General features: G+C 43.6%; 1 protein-coding gene across 1 annotated transcript in view; it reads right to left on the reverse strand.

The window, feature by feature from the left end:
- CACNA2D1 (calcium voltage-gated channel auxiliary subunit alpha2delta 1) overlaps window positions 1–26435 on the reverse strand; it is a 446220-nt gene that overhangs the window by 182576 nt on the left and 237209 nt on the right. Inside the window, exon 5 of the mRNA XM_048501599.1 lies at window positions 22104–22148. Within this exon, the coding sequence (XP_048357556.1) occupies window positions 22104–22148 (45 nt within the window). The remainder of the gene's footprint in view (window positions 1–22103; window positions 22149–26435) is intronic.

Genomic DNA, 26435 nt, shown 5'->3' on the forward strand with positions numbered 1-26435 from the left:
GGATGTGAGACACCTTATAATATTTTTTCCTACAAATATTGCCATGACCATGTACTTTGACATTTTGAGCTTGGTACAGTCTTTATGAGGATGGGATTTTCTCAGTTCTCCAGCAGTTGTTTTGCTAAGATTCTGAACTGTCCCCTATTAAAATCAGAAACAGCTAGCTTTTATTAATTTTTCTAGTCTAAATAATGCTTTTCATAGCTCTGTATTAAAAATAAAGACCAGCTAAAACTGTACAATCACTTATTCTAACATGGTCTTCATCTGGTCCTATTCCAAGTAGAGAGGACTGCTTTGTTTAACTGTTGCACATTAGTTCAAACTATTCTAAACTCTTTTATAAGTTCTGTATAACCTGCTATTTAATTTGGGAGACTTCTGTACAAACTGCAGTTTGAGTTTTGGTAGGTTATATGCTGAGATATTTGTTGTGTTTCTAGTCTACATAACTTTGGACAAAGTCAGAATAATCCTAAATTAGAATGAACTGGACCTTGGGGAGCAACCCCAAAACCTGGAATTTTCTCCAGTCTTCTGAATGGTATGCTTTTGAATACATTTTCCAAATCAGCAAGTCAAACTTCCCCTCATGAGCTCTTACCCTGACCTGGATAGCCAGCCCAATATCATCAGAATTTGGAAGCTAAGCAGGGTCAGATCTTGGAAGCTAAGCAGGATGGGAAACCACCAAGGAAGTCTGGAGTCACTACATCAGTGGTGGCGAACCTATGGCACGGGTGCCAGAGGTTGCACTCAGAGCCCTCTCTGTGGGCACGCGCAAACAGAGTGCCCTCTCCACACACACATCTAGGCTGGCCTGGGCTGCTGGGCTTGATTATTAGCATTAAACCTAAGACCTAGTTTTGGCGAAGCAGTGTAGGTAACCCTGTTAAGCGCTGTTAAACCCCACTGATTTTCATGCAAAGAACTAAAGCGCGATCCTTTACCTGGGAGTAAGCTCAGTTCCTGGCAATGGGGCTTGCTTCTGAGTAAACCCTCCTAGGGTCGTGATTCACCCGTTGGAAGAGTTGCATGGTTGCTTCAAAGCAAAGCCACCGACTACCACCAAGCTTACTCCTGAGTAACGTACACCTCGGAGCCAACCATTTTTTCTAAACTAAAACCTCAGTATTCAGGTTAAATTGCCGTGTTGGAACTTTGCGATAAATAAGTGGGTTTTGGGTTACAATTTGGGCAATCGGTCTCTAAAAGGTTCACCATCATTGCACTACATAGAGGGAGGAAATGGCAGATGCAAACCACCTCTGAACATCTCTTGTACTGAAAACCCCACATGGTTGCCATAAGTTGGCTGTGACTTGATGGCACTTTCCACCACTGCCATGAGCTCTTGCAAACATACAGACTTTTCCACTGAATTCAAATGAAAGAGGTAAGAGCACCTGAGGACTTCAATTTGATTGCTGAATTTCTCCAAATATTGAACAGATCCAGTTCTGTGAAAAATGCGAAGCAGCAACATCTTTGTATCAGAAATTCATATCCAACTGAATTTCTTTCTTTCCTTGAAGTCAGGTGCACAGAAATTTGAGAAAAATATTCAACAAGATCTAATGAAGTATTTAAAACATAATTTTAAAGCATTTTATTTAAGAAAATTATGACACTAGCACTAGAGCCCATTTTAAATTAAAATAAAATGGGCTCAGGGAGGGAGGGGAACCCGTCCTCCTCCCTTCTAGGAGACCAGTCCATATTGTTTGGGGTGGGGAAGGCTCCTGGGTTGGGGAAAAGGGCTGGGGAACCGGCTGGAATGTAATGAGTCCTACACATCTATTGGCAAGGGGGTTCCTCTTCGGACATTCCATCCCGTCGGCAATTATGTATAAGGATAATAAAACTAAACCACCTACTCTGTTCATTCTGATGCAATAATATTCTGTGTATTATGAAGACTGTTTCACCATTTTTACATATTCATAACTGTACTGTGTATCAAAACAAACAACCCAGACTAGTCTGATCTTAACAGAGGTTGGAAGCTAAGCAGTATCAGACATTGTCAGTACTTGAAAGGGAAGCCAACAGGAAAACTGGAGCTGGTTTGAAGAGGAATGCAGTGGCAAGCTGCCTCTGCTCATCTATTCCCTTGAAAACCCCATGAGATGGAACTTTACCTAACCTTAAGTATATTGTACATCAGTCAAGAACTCAGTTAGCAGCCACTGATATTCCATAAAAAAATTTTTTTACCTTAAAACATTTAGCAAATACTTGTTGCTAAAGTATTTCCATGGCTAATCTACCAATGTATGGGCAGTAAGGAATATAAATTGCATTCATTTCTTATAAGTATACATAGTGCACCTCATTCACTATATTCTAACGGCATCAAAGCAAATAAAAATTAAGTGGACAGCCCATTGAGGCTTTATGTTCTGATGAAAGTTTTTGATGGATCAAAAATCCAAAAATTTTGGACATCAGCACCTTATGTCCCTTCCAACATTACTCTGCTACTTCCAACAGTTACTAGAACTTGTTTACAGATGCTCTGTATTCATTTGGCTATAAGGTAGTACTAAAGCATGATTTCAAAATAGCTTTCTTTTAAAATTTAAGAGTGTGCTGGTGGAAGTGTACAAAGAGAAGTGTTTCATAAAAAGCTGATCTTGTTAATTGGCACATCTTTGGTCTAAAAAGAAAGTCATGTCAAAAGGGTCATATCTGGGGGGGGGGATCTCACGATCCAGGCACCATGTGTCTAGATCATGTGGGGAGCAAAATTGGCCAGAAGGGCAAGTGTGGGCCAGGATGGGCACCAATGATCAGGATTTGGGCAAGAATGGTTATGGCCCAAACACTCCTGCTTCCCTAATCCTGCAGCGCCAGCACAACCAGGAGTTGGAGCTGTGCAAAAAAGTGAACTGTGCCACCACTGCTGCCCCTCTGCTGCCTGCCAACCTCTCTTGTACTCTCTTGCCCACCTCCTTCTACCCTCCCCCCGTGTGTTCACACTTTCTAGGCTGTACCCATAAAAAAGCCTTAAAGGCACAAGGTCCCTTTGTGTGCTTCCCTAGCCTGTTGAGTTGAGTTGCAGGGACAACTGTGAAGGTCAGGAGGGGGGAGAGAAGGAAAGAGAGAAGTTGTGATTATTTGCATCAAATTGCTTGGCAATGGAGTAGAAGAAATCTCGCTAGACCAAGGGCACCTGCTATATGCAGGCTACCTGGGGCGGGGGGGTCAACTTGGTCCACTAATGCAACCCCTCCCCTCTGAAGGCATGGATCCCTTTGGCTCACCCACTAGAGCCATGGTGGCAAATCTATGGCACTCCAGATGCTCATGGACTACAATTCCCATAAGCCCCTGCCAGCATGGCCAATTATTATGCTGGCAGGGGCTTATAGGAATTGTAGTCCATGAACATCTGAAGTGCCATAGGTTCGCCACCACGGCACTAGAGTGATTGCCTACCTCTGTACAATTATTTATTTGAACAGTCAACATATTCCATGCTGCTTCTCCTGCCCACCTGCCAGTGGGGCACCGGGGGGGAGGGGTGGGCAGTGGGAGGAAGGGATTGTGAGGTTTGCAGCCTGCAGATAAGCCCCTTTTATCCACTCTGTACCTTTGCTCTCTGATTTGCTCACCCACACTAACACCTCGTTCACCATTCTCTGACTCCTTGTTTCAAGCAACACTGCTCTGCAGCAAAGGTTAGGATGATGTCAGGTGATGGGAGCTTCAAGGGGCTTTGCTGGCTCAATCTTAATTGGCCCAGCTTTGTTCCTGGAAGAAAAGGTGGCCCGTTGCTCCCTGCGTCACCTTTCCTTCCCTCCACTCCTTCCCCACTGCAATTTGGGGGGCGCAGATTTCAGTGGCATCCCAGGCACCATTTCCTGCTGGCATGCTACTGCACACCAGGAGCAATACACTATTATTCTAATTTCCCATCAATGTTTCAATAGTCATTTTAATCTAGAAAACTCTCTCAAGATAACAGCTCACAGATTGCAAGAATAGTTTTCGGATATCAAACCCTGCTCCTGTTTTGCGTTAGCCCTCAGTCAGACACGCCAAAGATTGTGCCCCCTTGCTCATTATTATTGCTGGATGGTTATATGCTGTAGCTTGTTATGGGATATGTCCAATCTGAACACAGCACAATTATAACCCCAAAAACTGTCAGTTACCCTGTGATAATTATGCAGAAAAAGAAGGCAATTAGAGCAGGTGAGATTGAGATACTAATTAATTCCTAACAAACTGGTCAATTGCTCCCTGAGCAAATATACAAAACATGGATGCCATTAAAATTCTAGTAGAAAGCAAGGAGTCAGAGTGGGGGATGGTAAAGGAAGAAAACTTTCTAAAATTGAAGGCAAGCCTAACAAGATGTTAGGATATACACTTGGAGCCAGATGGAAAATGGACTCTTCAGCTCTTCGGTGAACTGGCAGAATATTTTATATAAGTTGTTGAAAAGTTTAACAAATAAAAAATTAACATCCAGGAAAACCTGCTAATAGAGACTTTCAAGTTTTAGTTAGAAACAAAACTTTTGAAATGCCTCCTAAAACCCACGAGTATTCAAGTCAGATTAACAAATTTTGTGTAAAAAAATGCATTTAATAGTATGGAAGCAAGTGAAATCATAAGATTAGCACAAACTGCGGGATTAGACTCTCAGTAACAGGCTGATACAAGACAAGCCATTTGCTGAGAGATTATTTGAAAATGCAAGAGCAGAGTTGACCTTTCACAGTTTCGTGGGGCAAAAATTATTTCCACATTTAAACCACAGATTACTTAATATTCATTACAAGACTGGGAAGACATGATGTGGATACAGAATTACTGTCTGAATGGCCTTGAATATTAATAATGAAAAATGCATAATCAAGATTCACCTCTTGGCTGGAGATATTACTGATGACTTGTCTGCAGATTTATTAATGGCAGTACAGGATATAATGAGAAATAACAATACAGTAGGACACATTTAGAACCAAATAACTGACTATTTCAGCAACTGAACTAATGTTAACACTTTCAAAGTAAATTAAATGTCAGGGATAGGGATATGCATTCGGAGATGTTGAACCCCACCCCACAAGAAGGGGGCAGTCCAAATGAAGCCAAAAAGCCTAAGGGCCAGAGGCATATCTAGAGAGAATGGAGCCCAGGGCAAAATCTGAGTTTTCTGCCCCTCCCCATGAGCTCCATTGTCCCTGGATCTGCTGATCTCACAGAGAAGTGCCCAGGTCTACCTCTGGGAAGGCTGGAAGGGGCCCAAGTCTACTGCTGGGAAGGCTGAAAGGGGCCCAGGTCCGCCGCTAGGAAGGCCAGAAGGGCCCAGGTCTACCACTGGGAAGTCTAGAAGGGGCCCAGGTCTACCGCTAGGCAGGCCAGAAAGGTCAGGGTCAGCATCTCATAGGGCCTAGCCTGCAGACCCACAAGCACTCTCACCTCATCTCGCAACCCCCATAATGCACATAGAGATTTTCAAGTCGATCAACTGACAGGGAGGGCAAGGAGGGCATGTGACTAGATGGCAGGTTCCTGGGGACCTGCGATACCCCTGCTAAGGACACATGTGAAATTTTTTTTAAAAAAAATGAAGCCCATTTACTAGACTTTATTCCAGTGCATAGTCATTTATGACATTCCAGTGCATAGTCATTTATGACATCTATAAATCTCATTTCTAGAGTCTATGCCCCATCCCTTCCACTGCCCTGAAAATAGACATAGAACAGGGAAAGGAAGGGTCCTTTTTGCTATGAATCCTGAGTTTTAATTGCTATCTGGAAAGTTGCATGCTTTTAAAGTTTACATTTTAATGCTTCAATTATTCAATATTATTGCATATATTAGCAAGCAAAGCAAAGCAAAGCCTTTATTGGCATAAATAGAACAGCAGCAACAAAACACAGCAAACATAAAAATTTTAAAGGCAAAAAGGATAACCTCAGACAAATACATATTGTTACTGGCTTTGAATTATTTCCATAACAAAGCTTGCAACCTCTTCACAAAAAACAGAATCAGAGTTATTCAACAAGAGAAATAATCTAATTTATTGAATATAAGAGAAATAATCTAATTTATTGCATATATTGTTATAATTTCAATTCAATATGTGTGTTTGCTGCCCTGAGCAGGACTTGGCTAGGAGGGGCATGATATCAAATCTAATAAAATAATTTATAAATCAACTATTCAGAGATGACTGTGCTCCACTGATTTTCCCTACCAATATATGTTATTGTAATTTTGCAAGAAGCACTCTTGTTTCTCCATCTTGGTTCAGAAGCTTTCAGCATTGAAATATAGATGCCTGTGACACATTTCATTCTCCAATAACCCTCACCTTCCTTGGCCACTTTGTCTCTGCTCCTTTGCCTTCCTACTCTCACAGTCAAGTTCTACTGCTCTTCTACCAATATTACCTTGAGTGTTTACACTATCATCCCTGTGGACTAAGTTGTCCCGATCTAGAGGCTCCCTAGCTCCTGTCAGTTTCATGTAAGTAAATGGGGCAATTCTGCTTGGAACTGGTATGAAAGTGTATAAATGCATGTGCACAGGCAGGCAAATTAATGATAATGGTGGGATCATTGGTTAAGATTCAATCCAGAGCCAATGAACAAAAAGAACCAATTCCTTTTGAAACTGCTGTCATTTTAAGTATCAGACCAATATATAATCCCAGCTACATTAATTTGACAGAGAAACAATTACAGTGTACTACTCCTTGACACTGTCATGTGACTTTTTTTTATATAAATGAGAGCTCTCTCATAGGAAGAAGTATTCTATTAAGAAGATTAATCACTAGCTATAAAGTTGATTGTTGATCTTTAGCATGACATAAACACTGCCTTTCTCAGGAATGCTTCTGGGACTGAATGACCATAGGCTTGCCTTCAAGGAAGGATTCTTTGCATTAGAATGTATAAAATCCCTGAAATCTTCTTAAGGTATAAAAACAACAGTATTATTCCTAAAATGAGATTCCCCCTCCCCCCCCAAAGAGTCAGGTAAACAGATATCTCTTGGCAAAGCTGCGTAATTTTCAGTTATTTAAAGGGAATAAAATGTATATGGATTTCAGTAATAATGTAATAGGAACATCTTGGTTGAGCTTGTCACTGTGCATCCCACAAACTCAACCAGATTTAAGACCTGCTTCTTTGTACCATGGTACTGTGGTATAATTTATAACTTGACAGATAACAGCCCACTTAGCAACCATTGATTAAAAATTAAGCTTCACCGTAACTGGGAACACCATGTATGTTATTTGGTGATATATTTGATATTTGCAGAGGATGTTCATTTCTCCACAAATGATATTACATAGACCAAATAGCCAATGTCAATCAGTCAGTCTGTGCCATTTAATCTGCTCCTCTTCCAGGTGAACCACATTTACTGTCACTCTGAGATGTCAGAAGGGAAAGAACAAATTTTATTATAAAGCCAAGTTTTGCCAGGAAGCTTGAAAATAGAGAGAGATACTTGAAGATAGTATATAATATACATACATATATTTTACCAAATCAAGAATTCAATATTAACCATATTTCCCAATTATTGCTGCCTCAAAAACCAACCCCCAACCTATTTCCAAAGATCCAGGGATTATCGAAGGCTTTCACGGCCAGATTCAACTGGTTCTGGTGGGTTTTCCAGGCTGTGTCACCGTGGTCTTGTAGATCTTGTTCCTAACGTTTCGCCTGCATCTGTGGCTGGCATCTTCGGAGGTGTATCACAGAGAGACACAGTGTGTCACAGTGTGTAACAGACTTCTCTCTGTGATACACCTCTGAAGATGCCAGCCACAGATGCAGGTGAAACGTTAAGAACAAGATCTACCAGACCACAACCACACAGCCCGGAAACTGACCACAACCCAGGGATTATTTTACTGCTATGTCCTAATGATTGTCAGATTTCAGTGAAGACATTCCACAGACATATCTTCAGGGCTCTAGTTTCCATTACTTAAAGTAAAGGTAATGTAATATGAATGTCAACTTATGCCTTTGGGTGGGGTGGGGGGGCAGAGCTTTCTGAAGCTAGCTAAGTTCTACTCTAATTACAGCCAGGAAGTGGGAAGGAAGAGTAAGAGTTATCAGGAGCGTCGTCAATCAAAATAAGAGAGGGTGTGTTTGCAATTCTCAAAATACTAGTAGCCATGGTGAGATTTCTGTGTGCCATGGTGGTGGGGCACTTGGGATTTGCTAAAATCTACAGTGCTATTTGCTCCAACAGGAAGCTACTCCTCAAAACTAAAGGGTTGCTTTTTTTCTGTTCTTACTGCCCACACACTTAAGAAGAATGCAAAGGATTTAATGCAAAGGATTTAGAATATGTTTTAATTCTCCCAATTACTGCTATACTTAATAATTTATGCTATTTTCCTGCGGAACAATTTCTCACAATCTTTATTTTTGCTACCATTCAAACAGGACTCTTGAGGACTTTGATCTTCTTTTGTTCCCTCATTCAATTACTTATCACCCTCTCCTGTTTTTGAAGCCATTTATGCAGTAATTGAGAGTCTAGGACACCTGTAGACATTGAGATATAGTCATTTACATTATAAGTATTCAGTAATTATAGCATCTAATACTTGTACCAGTAAGGTGTCTTCTCTTACTTCTTTCTTATGCATAATGGTTGCTCATCAGGTATCCAACATTATTCTAAAGTGTCTCTCTAAACCACAAGTAAAAAATGAGGACATAATTAGGTTTTATCCTGAGTAGACCATCTGGCACCAATTCAAGACACACTATGGGCCAACACCATTTGCCCAAGGATTTGTGCCTGCACCAAATGAGGGGGATTGGAATGTATCCTGAACTGGAAAGTTAAGTCACATTCCATAAAGAGCAGACTCCCTGCAAATGCCCTAATTGAACTGAAATATTATATAAGCATTGAGCTTGACCCATGTTGAATGATATCTTCTGCCTGGCTCCCAGGGATGGGCCCCCTTGACCCCTTTTTCTGGGCTCCAATGGACGCTGATGCCTCTTTGGATGCTCCTGCCTTTTGTCCCTCCAGGCTGTCACTCTGTCTACCCTGACCATTTAAAGCCTCGTTATCATACAGGTTCTCTTGACCAGGAAGGCTGAGACTGAAGAGGAATAAGAGTTTGGATTTATACCCCACCCTTCTCTTCTGTAAGGAGGCTCAAGGTGGCTTCCAAACTGCTTTCCCTTCCTTTCCTCACAACAGACACCTTGTGACTGATGTTGGATTCAACCTCAGAGCAGGATGCTTCACAATAACATAAGAGTCACCCTCCCTTGCTCCTCCATGGCTGTCTCCTTAATTTATTACAGTTAATGGCTCACCCCCAGAGTCCTTAGTTCCAAACTCCCTTCTTTGTCTCAATGCAGGTATGCACTCTTCCCAAGCCTCCAGGGCCCAGTTAAGACATTTACTGTGCCCATCTTCCTGGTTGTTACAATGAGTTTCTTAGGATCTTAGGGGGGATTAGAGGGAGTATTTATTTTTATTTTATTTTTTATTTATTTGGATTTTTATACCGCCCCATCCCCGAAGGGCTCTGGGCGGTTTACAACATATAAAATACAATATAAAATAAGTAACCATTTAAGGCAGCGATAAAAATTATCAATTCCTATTCTAGTTATAAAATTCAGCAGGTTAAAATGGCGTCCAGCATTCCAGTAATAAAAATCCCTCCCCCCTCAGAGAGGGAGGCATGGCGAGTCTCGTTGGATGACAGGTGGCCCAGTTGTCAAGGGCCAGAGGAAGGGGGCACTATTAGCGGCTGGTTCCTCCAAACTCCCCAAGGTCCCGCAGGGCCCGGACAGCTGGAGGAAGAGAGTTCCACCAGGCCGGGGCCAGGGCCGTAAAGGTCCTGGCCCGTGTGGAGGCCAGCCGCATCACTGAAGGGCCAGGGACCACCAGTAGATTGGCCATTCCGCGCCACGATCCGGAGAGGCCGTGTAGGGACATATGGGGTGATGCGGTCTCTAAGGATACTGACGGTCCCAGGCAGCGTGGCGTATTCAGCGCTTAAAGGTCAACACCAGCACCTTGAAGATGATCCGGAACTCTACTGGAAGCCAATGCAGCTGGCGCAGCACAGGCTGGATGTGTTCCCAGGCGGCTCTGCCTGTTAGCAAGCGCGCCGCTGCATGCTGAACCAGTTTTAATCTCCGGATCAAACGCATGAGAAGGCCAGCGTAGAGCGAAGTTACAATAGTCTAATCTGGAGATGACCGTTGCATGGATCCCACGGAGGCCAGATCCGTTTGGGAGAGGAAGGGAGCCAACCGCCTGGCCTGACTGTGAGAATGGAAAAAAAAGGCAGCCCGGGTTGTGGTAGGGCCACCTGGGTCTCCATTGAGAGAGACAAATCCAGGTGGGACCCCCCAGGCTGCTTGAACGGAGGGGGGTCGGCGCCAATGTGACCCCTCCCACACCCGGCGGCTGGAAGATCCCACCCCCTGGCGGCCGAGGCAGGATCTCCTCGCTCTTCGATGGATTCCAGTTTCTTTAACCTGCTCTGTCAGCAACCAACCAGCAACCGCCTCCAAACAATGCTGTAGCAGCCGCGAGGAAGCGCAAGCGGCTGCTCCCCCCTCCATCCAACAGAATGAGCTGTGTGTCATCCAAGCGCACTGGATGGCAAATCAGCCCAAAACTCCTCGACACTCAGCTGAGCAAGGGGTCGCATGTAGATATTAAATAGCAGCGGGGACAGTAACGCCCCCTGGGGTACACCGCATTGAAGCGGGCACTTCCGGGAGGCCTGGTCCCCGCGACCTCACTTGCTGAGTCCCGAAGGCCCCGGAGAAACGAGGCTATCCATTGAAGGGACAGTGCCCCTTGTGACTCCGGAGGCGGCCAGGCGGTGTACAGGCCAAAGGTCGTGGTCGACTCTGACGATCAAACTGGCTTTCGCGGTGAGATCTAACAACACCAGCAGCGCCTGATCCGCCTCGGTGTTCCGGGCTGAATACGGAGGTGTATCTGTGACGGCGACAGACCCAGCAGTCTCGGCCCCATGCCCAGCGCACGGAAGAAGCGGACTGGAAGGGGTCAAAAGCCAACGCGTCATCCAGAAAACCTTGAAGCTGCTCCAACACCACTCTCAATTACCTTCCCCAGAAACGGGGAAGGTTCGAGACGGGGCGGTAATTGGCCAGATCACCAGGGATCTAACGATGGTCTTTTCAAGAGTGGGTGGACCACTGCCTCCTTCAACTCCATCCGAAGGTTCCTTTGCTCAAGGGAACCAATTGATTATGCTCTCAACAGATGGGGTCGTAACTCCGCCCGGCCCAGGTTTTCACAAGCCAGGGCCAGTACGCGATCCAGAGGAGGACAGGTAGTAGGTCTAACAGCAGCTAAGAGCTCTCTGTCAACAGCGGCTTCAAGAGAGCAGGGAAAACTGGGTCAAACAAGGACCCGAAGACGGGCAAGGAGTCTCCAGTGTAAGCTAAATTGGTGGTAAGCGTGGATGGAAGGTCATGGCGGAGCCGACGTGATCTTATCCGCATAAAAGCTCATAAATGCCCTACAGCTAATAACTCAATTGGGAATTTGAGGATCTCTCCGATAGGGGAGGTCAACGACCGAATTATACTTGGTAACAGTTGTGCTGGGCGAGAGCTGGCGGACGTAGGGAGGGAGGAGAAGAAAGCCCTCTTCGCCTCAGTCGTATTACGCCACCCTCATAGAGCTTCTCATAAAAGCCGTCCTATAAGATGTTCACACAGCTTCGTCGCGAGATTTCCTCCACACTCGCTTCTAGCCGTCTAAGCCCCTCGCTTCATGTGGCGCCAGCTCCTCAGTATACCATGGAGCGCGCCGGGAGATGAAGCCCGAGAAAACGAGGGGCAACAAACATCGATGGCATCAGAGAGACAGGAATTCCAATCCTCCACCTGCTCATCGAGGCGTGCCTGGGCGGGTTCCAGGGTCCCGTAGAGCATTCAGGAAGCCAGAGTGGATCCATGAGTCCTCCATATGAAGCGGGCATAAATCAGCCTGTCGCCTGGGGAAGCTAGCGGGGTGGTGTGGCAGGTCCACCCGGATCCTTCAGGGCATAGTGGTCCGGATCCATGGCACTCCTATCAGTAGAGTGATACGACCAGATTTATTCCCTCGACCCGAAGACCAAATCCAGCCGATGTGCCCGGCCTCATGGCGTGGGGCCAGAATTTATCAAGAGGGGAGAGGCCTAACGCGTCGCCATGGATGACACTAGGTCCGTGGCGCGCTGTACATGAGGCGGCGTCGGCATGGAGCGTTGAAGTCCCCAAGCACAATGAGTCTGGGGAACCGCATGGCCCAGATCCATGCCACCACCTCCAGCAGCCAGCAGGCAGGCTGTCTCCCTGGTGCGCCAGGGCTTAATCGCGGTACACCAGGAGGACAGCCAAGCGCCTCCGAGGCCAAAACCACTCCAGGCCGACACACTCTATGCCGGTGACCTCCAGGACGGGAGCTGCCCTAAAGGGAATAGATTCACGGATGAACAATGCCACACCGCCCCCCCGGCCCTGAATTCGTGATCGGTGAAGGCACCTCGCGAAACCCGGGGGCTAATTCACCACCATGAGACAACGGGTCTCACCCTCACGCACCCAGGTTTCGGTGATACATGCCAGGTCCACCTGTTGGGCTCCAAGAAAATCTCGAAGCACCATAGTCTTATTATTGATGGACCTGGCATTGATTAACACCAAAGACGAAGCAGAGTGTCCCTGATCCCAACCACCATCGTTTCTCGGGATAGGTCGGAGGTCAGAAGGCAGTCGAGCGCAATTATTTCTCGTATGCCTTCTATCATATGGCCACCGCCTACCGCAGTATCTACCCCGTCCCATCAATACAGGGATCCCCAGCCCCAGGGTTTGTGCCCCCATGACTCCACCAGCCTCCCCTCTGCTTAAAAAGCCTGGCTAATATCCCCAGTTCAACTAGCTAAGCTAGTCCCAATCTATCTAACCTTAAGTTAAATTAGCTATAATACTAATACTAGTACTAATACAATGCTAATGGGCTACCCACAATATATGCTATAAATACAATTCAATAACTGCCCACAGTTTATAACATAGTCAAATTAACGTCTATCAGTGGTAACCCTTAAGTTACCGACAGGGAAATCAGGGAATTGGGGAAAGTGGTGCAAATTGAAAGCCTTAGATGTTAAACAAAGGAAACCGTTCCTTAGGAAGTATTGTTGTCATCTAGGCTCCCCGTGGAGTTGATGGGGATGATGGTAAGATTCTGCTGTGATGGAATTTCTATTATAGAGGCGACGGGTCCAGGGCTCACACCACCCGAGCTGGTCGCATAAGTATAGGGCCAGGAAATTGTTGCAGGGCGAGGATCTGGGTTGTAATCCGAACGGCAGCCGAGGAGCCACTGCCACTGGCCGCCCCGGTTAGTCCTGAAATAGCGGGTTCTATATATGGGAAAAATCTCCCAGAACATAGTCCATCCAGCTCTCTCACAACTGGTTTACATGTCCTAGAAAGAACGATGATGACATCATGCCTGTAATTCTGTAACTCCCCACCGTACAGCTAGCCCTCCAAGCAGGTTTCACCATCTACTCCACTGGTGGCATCCAGTTTCCTATTTCGTTACTGAGGTCTTTCACTGATGCTTACAGAACCACAAGAACTGAAACAGTCCCTGCTACTGTAAATAATGTCCGGAGCTGAGTCCGTGGAATGGAAGATTGCCTCCGAAGTGCTGCTCCTGCAGTACCGGGATTGGCCACCGGGCCAGGCGCTCTGCTGCCACCTACGGCAGGATGGTGCTACTCCTACTGCGCTCAGTGTTGGTGTGCCGCGAAGAACCTTGCGGAGGTTCCCAGCTACGGCTGGCGGCGTCTGTGCTGGGAGGGCAGGGGGAGTTTCTACTACTAGCCCCCTGGTGCCAGCCTTGGCCCTCGGGCGCCACGCCGAGTAATGAAAGAGGTTGTCAAAGGCTGGAATATAACCACCATATGCAAAGGCCATATATGACAGAATGCCACTTGCTTTGCATTCATAGAGGGGGCAGCTGCACCCTTCATGCGATGTTTGTTGGTTTCTCAAATACATCTGGTTAGCCACTGTAAAAAACGGAATGCTGAACGATATGGGTGCCAAGGTGATAGTTTGTCTAGGTTGTCAAAAAAAATCCCACATTGGGTCAGCCCTGGATGGGTGACCTAATAACAAGAAGGTTGAGAACCACTGTGCTAAACTGATTTATACTTTCACAGCTGCTCGTTCTTATACATGTCTTGTGATACATGTCTTGTGCAACTTACTATAAGCAGCCAGTTAACATCTGCACCCACAGCCCTGTTCTATCAGTCATGGCTCCTTTCCAGCACTTGGGCTTTCTGAAAAGAATTTTCTTCCCTAATCAATCACTAGTGTCAATTAGGGATGTAGTCATTGCCAGAAGAAGCCACCAACGGTTCCCAATTAAACCCTAATGAATAACAGCAAATAGGATGCTGCCAGCTACTGCTGTTTTGTCTTGAGGTTAAGCTAAATGTTAAAAGGAAAGAGCAACGAAGAAGAAACAAAACCCAGACCCCATTAAATTAAACAGCCATTTTAAAAATATGTTTTTCCCTTCTCCCATTTCAGAATATAGCACCCTCCCTGAAGAGGAATAACAATGCCAAGTGAAAGGTTTTTTTTCCCCTTATAGACACAAGGGCAATAGAGCTATATTATAAATTCAAAGTATGTTATGGGCTATCACTGCCCGAAGCTATCATTTAACTAGCAGTACAGTGGGTAGAGCCCCTGACAATACCATTACACACAGGAGAAGGATGAATAATGTAGTCCTTATTGTATAGTTCTCAAAAAATCCTCCCACATAACTACAGTTTTCTCATTGCTACCTTGACACCTGGAATTCAATTTATAACCTCCATTTAGTCTGTGGTACATTTTTTATATATATACTTACACAACACACATTATTGGGCCCAGTATACCGCCATGGACAACTTCTTGTCAAGACTGCTGAACACAAGGGAAGTAGTTAAAAATGGCCACTGAGAGATGAAGTATGAAATAATTTAGCTAGGCACATATAAATGTGCAAGTATACTATTAAAGCTGGTCCTAAAGAGTCAAGATATTGTTATTTAAATATAAGGATGGCTGTGAAGAATAATTCTACAGGTTTCATAGACTACGTATCATGTTTGAATGATCTTTGCTAGTAGGGTGAACTTTTATTGAAACCACACATATTTAACAGGTAGGGGGATTTGTTGGAAGAGAAAATAGAAATCCATATCCTTTGCGTACCTTGGTTCAGTCCTCTCCTACTCTTAAAGGACCATTTTCTGGAATATTATCAAGCATACCAGGTGATATAACTGTTTTAAACGTGTTCTCTAAAAATCCCATAGAAGCCTGTACAATAGCTCCATTTCCCAGGCAGTTCCTGTCTTAAGGAGTGCCTTCTGGAGGCAGTAAGAAAAGCACCTATCTTCCGAGGCTCAAAAAACCATGTAATACTAGAATAGGCAAGACTTTCATGGACGATGGAGTCTAGTCGTTGGTTGGACCAGTAAATCTGGGAATGGTAGTTACGGAACCTGATCTCAGTCCATCACATTTTGTCTTGGTATTGCGTTGTGATCCTTCAACCTTTAATTAGCACAAACTAAAATATTTAAAACAGATAATATTTAAAACAGATAAATATAAAGAAATAAATACAAATAACTGCTGCCTATGCTCCGCTGATCAACCACAGCATCCTTAGGAGCTTCATTCCTTTCTTGGGGAAACTTTTAGGTACTGAGATGGGGGGGCGGGGTGATTTTCTATATTTTACCTACCTCAAAATCACTACCCAGAATCCTTAGGCAATATCCCATCATGACCACTTCAAGCAGAACTGAGGGCAGCATGCTAATATACGTATCATATACCGTGATAAGCAAAATCGAATCAAATGTGAAGGAAAAGTTGGTGGAACAGAAAGTGAACCAAAAAACAAAGGCACATATAGCTGTCAGGATGAAATACAAACACATCATCGGGACAACTTACAGGAAACAAAACTAGACCAGAAAGTGGCAATGATGGCAGAAAGGAAAGATGGCTGAAAATTGAGGCAAACACAAGACTTAGCAAAGAAAGACTGAAAATTAAGTTGGAAAAAAGTTGGCATGGAGGAGGGGAAAAAAGAGTTAGAAAACAGCACAAAGGAAAAGAAGATCCAAATTAAAATGTGTGAATGAGGATGATCAATTTTGGATGGCTGCAAGAATCTCTGCATTCCCACCCACCCACAAAAAATCTGAAGAGATGCATAGCAGGTCTGGCTTTGATATCTGCCAACAGAAGTAAATTATGCAGACAGCCATATGTCAAACAGACAAGAATGTTGCTGGTGTTGAGAACATCAGTCAAGCATATTGTGAAGCTGCAATATATGCACCTCAGTATGTCAGACAACAAACTATACATTTCCCACTTGCTGCAGAAATGATATATTTAGTCTAAAAGGGGGTTCTCAAAGCTGTGCTTCCGAAGTTCCAGAAAACCTGAAGGTCCGGAGGAAGGATATCAATGTAGGTTTAAGGCTTCTTCCTAGTCCTCAGCCAAAACCTGGGACAAGTTCTGGAAAGATGGTATCGTTACAGAAAAGGCCTTGATCCTCACTCCCATAAGGTTTACATTTTAAGGTATGATAGTCTTACGAGCAGCCCTAATACCCAGATTAGCCTCATCTTTTCAGAGAGTGGAAACTAAGCAGCATTAATACTTGGATGGGAGACTAGAAGGAGGCAATGGCAAATTATCTATGCTCAGCTCTTGCATGAAGTTCCACTTCACGGGTCCATGGGGTTGCCACATATAAGCTGCAACTTGACAGCGCATTTTACTTGACCTTTAGTCATATTACAGCCTGACTTCAAAATGTCACAGCCATGCCTTCCCAAGCCCCACCCCCGGCCTCAGTGCTTATAAAACCAGCTCTCCTGAGGCTGGGGATGGCAGACTCCCCAGCCCTGCCCTCCCCTGCCCCACCAACTGGGCTCCCAGCTGGCAGCCAGCAGCCCCTTCTGCCCTCCCCTCTGGGCAGAGGCGTAGCTAGGGAAAATGGAGCCGGGTGCGAATTCTGAGTTTTGCGCACACACCCCCTCCTGCCGGGCAGCCACTGTGATGCTGGAATCCAGCTCAAACAGCATCACTTTCAATGGTGTTTAAACTAGAGAATCCAAATTCTCCTTTTAAATCCACCTCAAAGGGAGAATGTGGGGTCCCCAATTAAAACAACATTGAAAGTGATGCTGTTTTGGGGTGGATTCTCCCCCACCCTGAAACAGCATCACTTTCAATGTTTAAACTGGGGACCTCAGATTCTCCCTTTAAATCCATGCTGAAGGGGAATCTGGGGAAAAAGAGAATCTGGGGAAATTTGGGGAGTGCCTGCTGTCAGGGGTGCAATTGTTAAGCTAGCAGCACAAAACTTTTCAAGTATCTTTAGGAGATTCTCCTAATGATACCACCCAGGTTTGGTGAAGTTTGGTTCAGGGGGTTCAAAGTTATGGACTCTAAAAAATGTAGCCCCCATCTTCTATTAGCTCTCATTGGAAACAATGGGGGATGGGGGTATCCCCTTTGGGGGTCCATAGCTTTGGACTCCCTGGACCAAACTTCACAAAACCTGGGTGGTATCAGTAAGAGACTCTTCTGATGATACCTCTGGGGTTTGGTGAAGTTTTGTTCGTGGGGTTCAAAGTTATGGACCCTCAAAGGTGTAGCCCCCATCTTCTATTAGCTTCCATTGGAAACAATGGGGGATGGGACACCCCCTTTGGGAGTCCATACCTTTGGACCCCCTGAACCAAACTTCACCAAACTCGGGTAAAATCATCAGTAGTCTTGAAAAATCCCTGAAATTCTGGTGCTGCTAGCTTAAAAACCGCACCCCCTGCAGGTCAAAAACCCAAAAAACACTAAAAAATACCAAAAAACCCCACAAACAGGGGGCGGAGATTCAGACAGGTAATAGGGAGTTTGAACCCGAGAACCCCCCCTTACCTATGTCCTTGGAACATTAGAGATGCTTAACAGGGCAACTGATCCTATTTCTATGGTTCTGTAACAGCTTGTGTTTTCTTCGTTCATTATAGCAAATAATTGTTATTGACCAATGCTGTTTTCTACACAGCAAGATTTTTAAGTAAACAAGTGGTGAATGGATCTGGGCATTTAGCTAAGAAGGATTATCTCTATGTAAATTAAAAGTTTCAATTTCTCTATTAACAAAAAGACTGAAAATACAAATACACAACAACTGAAAAGTGCTGAGGAGAGCTATCAGACTTGCACTTAACTGAATTTCCTTTTAAAAAACCTACTGCAAGAGTTTTAAATATTTCAGGTTCTGAAATGGAATAGAGTTCAAAATAGTAATTTTAATTGGCATGCCATTCTATACCATTGCTTGTAAAGATATGTTTTGACTTATTTATTGACCAGACTGCCCCTTGCTGACTGACAGTGCTAAGGAATCATGCTTTAATGATGCATATTTGCATTTCGACCCTTTAGGTGTTAACTGCTGGGATTCACTGTCAGTCATACATACTGATTGGGGGGGGGGGGGACAAAACAGCTTCTCCAGCTTTCAGTCTGCCAAGCAACTCATAAGAAATACTGTCATTCTTTTCCTGACAACTTTGCTAATACACATAAAACCATAACTTAGAGTTCCATTTGTGCTGCTAATCAAATCCTTTCAAGCATGGTGAGTGCCAGAACAGTCTGTATGTACAGGTGTATACTTTTAATACCTGTAGGATTTTCAGAGGGACACATAAATCACACTGCTAGTTCTTGGGGCCCAACTACGTATTAACTGCAGTATAAGATACTGTATTCATTTTACAGACAGATGTGACTTCAGGGAACTAACATTCCCAAGTGTATCAGGATCCAATTCAGCTCAGATGAACTGCATGGCTGGGGGCAGCAGGTCAAAAGTGATTTGGTTTTCAGTTTTCAATATATTCTTCCAAAGTAGAACTGAACATTTTTACCTTCATGTGAGATTCAGGAATTCCAGATAATCCATGGAGTCATGATTCTCAACTTGAATAAGCAGTACAGTTCCCACTCTGATACACATTAGAAATGAAGGAATCTGACATACTTTGGCTATGGCCAGTTTTCTTACCAACACTATATATTGTCTAGTGAATTATTGTTGTGAACTAGTTTTTACCGAGCAGGAAGGGCCACACCTCTGCTCGCAACTACTAAAAGCATATTAAGGACTTGCTAACTAGTGTCAAAACTTGTGTGTTTATCAATAAGCCATCAGTGATACACCATTAAAGAAAACTTTTGCATCCAATCAAATGCAACGAATTTCAGCCGAGAAGTTACACATTCAGCTATCAGCTAACCCATATGAACAAATAAAATGCCTTACATTAATTGAATCAAACCATCAGTTCATCAGAATCAGTACTGACTATTCAGACTGACTATTCAGCTCTCCGGGATTTTGGGCTGAGGCCTTTCTTACCACTTACAACCTGATCCTTTCTTGAGATGCCAGGAATTGAACCTGGGAACATCTGCATGCTAAACAGATGTTCTGACACTGAGCCACACCCTCTCCCCAAACTAAAGAACCAAGGAACAGACATTTATTATGCAGGATCTAATCATATGCTAACAAAATTACTTGCCATGCATTTCCACCACCCCCCTTTGATGAAAGGGGTGGTGGAATTGTCACAACTACATCCACCAGGTGCACATGCAACCTGGTGGTGGAGAAAGTTGACTTAGCCTGTCATGACCTGATATTCTTTGCAACAGTCATCGGAAGAAGTCTCCCTTTGATCATGCAAAATGAACAGGAGTATTCAGAACAAAAGAACATGTTACTGGGTAGTTTTCCTTTGAAGCACAAAGTTAGGAATTGCTGAACTAGTGCAGAAAAAAAAGTTGGGCCACTGTTAATTAAGTGGCTGAACAGAAATATTTCATCAATTCACAGCAAAGTTTCCTGTACCTTCATTTCCACTAAATATTCATAGCCTTGTGTAAGCAACTTAGACAGGTTTGTTTGACATGATCAATGTACCCTCTTTAATTATCTTACAGCAACTATGTCAAATATAAGAGTGATGCCATCAATCTTAAATCACATTTTATTGCAATGTGAAAATGAAGCATGTTGATCAAACTGATTAATGCAGTCATGGAAACTCTTCTATTAGTTTATAGATTACACCTACAATAATGTTTTTAAACAAAATAGCAAGCTGGGTCATGTGAAGTAGCAAATATTTTAAGCAAATACTGTTGAGAATTCAGAGTCAAATTCCTAACAATTTAGACTACACATCAAAGTACAAACAATACCAAGAATTGCATCTGAAACTAACTTTCTATGGTTACATCCAACTTGTCCTGTCCCTTCAGTATCTTTTAAATAGGTGGCTGGGGTCAACATACTGCCCTTCTTTTCCTACCCAAACACACCGGTTTCAATTTCAAGACAATTGGTTGCTTGCACCTATATGTAATTTTGAATAGGGAATATGTGTGGCTAAAATCCAATACATGTGAGCCTGAACAGCATAATCAATATTCCAATGCAATTAACATATGAGTTGGTCTTTGGTGCCTTAGATTTTATGTGCTGTACATCATAGGAAACATTATGCCCACACATAGATGCATGGTTGTTCAATGACCTACCAGACAGGAAAATTGTTCTCCTGCTTCTACAACATAGACAAACTGTAAAACAAATTGTCCCAACACAGCAAACACAAAAAATGAAGGAAATTATCTGGTTTAATTGCATATTTATGTATAAATGATATAAATGACAATACTTTCTGAAGCCCAGTCTGTGAATTGATCTGGGATGCAAAGGAGTGGCTAAGAACTCCTACGCACATTGTGGTCATGTTACATGTCACATAAGGCATTCGTGCTCTGGCTGCATACACTGCCTCTCCTTTTTGCAGGGAAAAAGTTGCATGGAAAGGGTTTATGCACAGAAGACAGAGAGTCTTTTATGTCAGATGTTAACACATACTTGGCAGAAGGGCACCTGAACCCAGTCTCCCGTCATGCCAAAGTCTGAAATCCAAATAAGTTTATGAACTAGCTCATACTGCAAGGAAAACAGCACAGATCTGACATAAAAAAAATGCCCAAGCTCTAAAACAGGCCAAAGTCAACAGTGAAGCATCATTTTGGGGGGAGCCTTTGCACAAGCACCGCTGACAAATCAATGCCGATCAATGCCCCACCCCGAAAGGGTGTTTTTGAACCTCACTTGGGAAGCAAGGTTTTTGGAAAATGCCAACTTCCATTCGGTGCCGAGCAAACAGCATCAAGTGGAAGCCGGCATTTTTCCCACGGCCCTCCCAAATGGCTCTTATCTTCTGCCACCTTTCGTCACTTTGCAGAGGCTAGGAGCCCTTCGGGGGTCGGGCGGTATAGAAATTGAATAAATAAATAAATAAATTAATAAATAAATAAATAAATAAATAAATAAATAAATGCCGTGGCTCTAGCCACGGGGGTGTGTCCCCTGGCCTCCACAACACGACGGAAGGCGGCAGAAGGTAAGAGCCTTTTGGGAGAAGGGTAGCCTGTGCTACTGCCCCATGCGAACAGTCCTGGGGGGTGCAACAGCATAAACTATGCCAACGCACCCCCACTCAGCTGGCCGTGCAGAAACAGCCATCACATTGAGCCAAATGTATGAATTGGTTGTTAAATAAGCAAGGTGTGGAACAGTGGCTTTTTTTTTTGCCATACACTTGTTTTATCCCTCTATGTCACCAGAGTTTTCCTCAAGGCTTCCTGCAGGAAACAAATCACAGAAAAAGCAGTCTAGAAATCTCCTGGAAAGTGCTTGCATTGTTTTGTCATGGTGTCCTGAGAAGCAAATCTTAAAGAACCTTTTAACCTATTTTTAAAGTACTTTTACATGTGTATCCTTTTGGCCACAGTTCTTTTAGTATATGAGGGACTCAAGCCACAGCAAACATATTAGTCACATAGAGGGCTTTGAAAGACATGGTTATATTTTTCCATAGAGTCACTTACATCATAGAGCTCATCTTTTGCATTGTAGTAGACAATATCACCAGCCTGTATAAGAAAGAAGAAAGAAAAGTTATTTAAAACAAAAATAATTTCCTCTAACAACAATGCTCATGGTCATCTATCAACAGGTTCATCTATCAACAGGGCAGCTAACATGGCAGGGGTTTCCACATATATTATACATGCATACACATATAAATATAAACAGAAATTAGTAAACTATAAAAACTCATTTAAGTTGATGTTATTTGCATATATTTTGCTCTTACAAATATTCCATTAATTTCCCCAGTGTGGCTGGACCTTAAATATCAGCCACACCAGATGATAGGTGGACAAATTTCTATTCCCTGGTGTTTTTACCAGCTTGACCCCAGCAGCTACCAAAACTTCATGTTAAATACAGAAAAGGTTAATAATAACATTATTTAAACAAAAACAAAATGAGGCTTCACAAAGAATTAATAACCGTCAAATTGCATTGAAGCTGTAAAAAGATTGGGAGTCTTAAACACATTGAAACAATTTGTCAGTTTCCAAATGAGTCGACATGCATCTCATCACTCATTATTTTTAAAAAGTCTACAACATTCTATGTACCACACAAAAAATCTAAGAGAATCCTGAACTCAGGTTCACAATCTTGGGGGGTGGGGGGGGGAGGAATGACATAAAAGTATAGTGGACTAGGAGAGTCAGTAAGACTAAAACAAAACACTAGTGTTAAAGTGAAAGAAGGAAATAGGTGTAGGGGTGAACCCGCGTACCCAGCAGAACCGCAGATAGAGCGCATGGAATGCCTGTGCCAGCTGCGGCCTTCTGGGCGCACACACTCCCCCACCCCCGTTCCCCCGTGAGTCACAGGTCATGAACTACCCGACTCACAGTCACCAGGTGTCCCAGACAAAGGGACAAAGGGGCTCTTGCCCCCAGGTATGGATTAGACCCAGACGCGGACGCTTCCTCCTGCACGTAGCAGCCCCATGAGATCATGCATCACATGATGGTCTCCCGCTCTCCCGCTTTCCTGCCTGTTCACCTCCTTTACACGCCCCCAAAGAAACCCTAATAAAAGGTGCCAGGGACTAGCACCATCGGCAGAGCTGTTGCCAGATCCAAGCGATCCTGTGCTTCCCCTCAAGCTGCTGGCTCTCTCCAACCGGATGATATCACCAAGCGATTCTCGCCTCTTCCTCTTTAACTCCCAGTGGCATGACTTCAATAGGAAGTTTAGAAGACACAGCAAATCCTGTTTTTCACATATTAAGCTTGATTTAATCACCAAAAATAGACAAAAATAGCTCTTAGATACCTGTATTTTAATAGGAACAGAGAGGAAGAAAGAGGAAACAGAAAAACAGAGCTAATGGCAACAGCATAACAATGATACTATAGGCTGAAAGAAGAAATCACTTTGTCAAAGGGAAGAATATGAAAGAGAAGGACTGAGATTATGATACTGGGAACCAAAAGTAACTCTGACAGAAACTTTAAAAGAACAGTTTGAGATACAGGAGTGAAATCACAAGAGGACAATACAAGCAAATCCCAAAGAATAATTCTGACAAAAAGTTAAGGTATGAAAGAGTATTGTTAAAAATGATACTGAATCAAACCAGGTGCTGTTTCAGAGGGGGTCATTGAACATAAGCCTAGTGGCACCACAAACACTAGCAGCACTGATTCCAGTATATGTTTCTAAGACTCAGAACTCACTTCAACAGATATCTTCAAGATGCCACTGGACTTCTGTTTAAAATATGGGTTGTAAAAAAGGAAATCCAAGCATTGAGAATGAATAAATAATTTGAAAAATGAGAAAGAGGGCAAAAGTTAGATTGGGGATAGGGTTCCCAAAAGGTTTCTATTTTAACAGAAAAACCATCACATGGCCAAAGCAAAAAGGGCCAACAAGAGAGAAGATGAAATGGGACAGATACTGAAGTAAAGAAGGAGATGGAATAGTTCCTAAGCAGTAAAAGGAAGGAAATGAACAGGATAACTGGAACATTTAACTAAAGACAGAAGCAACATCAAAGAGAGAGACTGTTGAAAAAGAGGAAAAAAGAGGGCAAGAATGTTAGCAGCAACCCCAGCTTGGGATTTCTGAACTGAGTCAGAGTACTGAATCCTCTTTGATTTACAGACATTTTGATCCTTTGTTCTACTCTTTCTGTATTCTCTCTGTGGGTTAAACTCTTGCTTCATTGTTAAACACAATGCCCTAGCTACATGCAATCCTTATCTTTTAGTACCAAGGTATGCTTAGGTAAAAGGAACATAGGTAGTAAGCTACACATACAGCAGGCACGGCAGTGCCAAGAAAGAAGACAGAATAGACAGGGCAGCTTAAGCTCTGTGGGCAACATATGGTAGAATCAGGAAGACATTCCAGAAGAAGACAACTCCCTAGGAATGCCTAAAGGGGTAGAATGGCCCAACTCCTGAGCAACTCCAACCAGTGGTTATCAAGGAACAGAAAGTTGAAATTAAGGATGTACAATCTGGTGTACAGCCAAAGGGAAATAGCTATCTCTCCTATACAACAACCCCCCCCCCCAAAGTTGGCTAACGTATAGGTAAGATATCTATGTTTTATCTGTTTGGTGTAAAACAAGAATGGAATCTTGAAGTAAAATCTCAGGAAGGAGAATGGGCTCCTTATATGAGTGGAAACCACTCAGAATATGTTCTCTGTGACAAGCTATCAAGCTGTTACACTGTCTCTGTGTTGTCAATGGATCTTTCATGCCACAAATTTTGAAAGCCCACAGCAGCCTTAGAGGCTATCTATTTGTTGTGCAAGGAAAGGAATAAGGGTCATTACTTCAGCAGCTGTATAGGACCTCATCAATCCTGGAACTAACTCATAAGAGGCTGGGGTTAGATGCAGCCTACCTTGGTAAAAAGAGAATTGCCAGATGCACACTTAGCAAGAGGCCCTAGTAAGACAAAGGGAAAGATATAGCAACCACAAAGGAGGAGAAGGTAACGACTGGGCTTTTATCAACAAAATGACCAGCAAAATTGTCAGAAAGAGAATTAATGAACTAAAAAAGGAGGCTGAAGAAGACTGAATGAAGCAAATAGATAATTAAAATGAGAAGAATATGAGAGAAATAACAGAAATAAAGCAGTTGATTAAGAGGGAAAGCATGAATCTGCCATGAAGGATCTGAAGCAGAAAGTGACAAATGGTGACAATTGCACCAGATAACTCCAGCAGTTCTACAGAGAAACAAAGTAAAAGAGGGTACCCAATGTTGAATAGGTTGGTTAGAAGAATGTCCGGTCTGATAGTATTGAATGCTGAACTAAAGTCAACAAAGAGGACCCTTGCATAGGTCTTTGGCGATTCAAGATGCTGTAGGATATAGTGCAAAGCCATATTAACAGCATCATCTGTCGATCTATTTGCTCGGTATGCAAATTGCAAGGGGTCCAACAGTGGATCCGTGATGGTTTTCAAATGGTACATCACTAGCCTTTCAAAGTTTTCATAACTACAGATGTTAGAGCAACTGGTCTGTAGTCATTCAGTTCCTTGATGGAAGGCTTCTTCGGCACTGGGACGATAGTGGAGTGTTTGAAGCAGGAAGGAACATAGCACATCTCTAGTGATTTGTTAAAAATTTGGGTGAAGATGGGGGCCAATTGGACAGCACAGACTTTTAGGCAAGAAGGTGTTATCTTGTCTGGGCCTGGTGCTTTTCCAGGCTTCTGTCTGTGAAATAGATCTTGCACTTCCTTTTCTGAGATCACCAGGGGTTGTAAACCCAATGAAATGGGTTCAGTTATAGGAAGTTTGGCTATTGGTGACCGGAGGTCACCGGCATAGAGTGTGTCGGCCTGGAGTGGTTGGCCCCGGAGAGGTTGGCCGTTCTCCTAGTGTACCGGTCGCCTAGCGCACCGGGAAGCGGCCTGCCACAGCTGCTGGAGGTGGTGTCGGACTGGGCGTTGCGGTTCCAAGGCTTATTGTCTCTGCAAGATCTCTGCAAGGTCTCTGCAAGATGGCGTCCGCACCGGAGCTCAGCAGCGGAGCTCCGCTACAACTAAATTTTTAACTTCAAATTCCACCCGTTTTTAGCCTGGAGCAAGATTTCTATCCACTTTTATCAATTCTTTATTAACTCCTATACCCTTCGGGAGTGTATGGAAGCCCGTATGGCCGTTGGGAGAGTGCAATAAGAACGCCGGGAGAGTGCTATACTATCGTCGGAGAGTGCAATAATATTACAACAGAGAGGCTGGGAGCCTGGGACACAACGAAGTAAGCTGACTTTGGTTGAACTTTCAGAACTGCGACCGGAATGAGGTACCTGGCTCCTCGTT

Source organism: Sphaerodactylus townsendi, linkage group LG06 (genome assembly GCF_021028975.2).
Source record: "Sphaerodactylus townsendi isolate TG3544 linkage group LG06, MPM_Stown_v2.3, whole genome shotgun sequence".
Taxonomy (NCBI): Eukaryota; Metazoa; Chordata; class Lepidosauria; order Squamata; family Sphaerodactylidae; genus Sphaerodactylus; species Sphaerodactylus townsendi.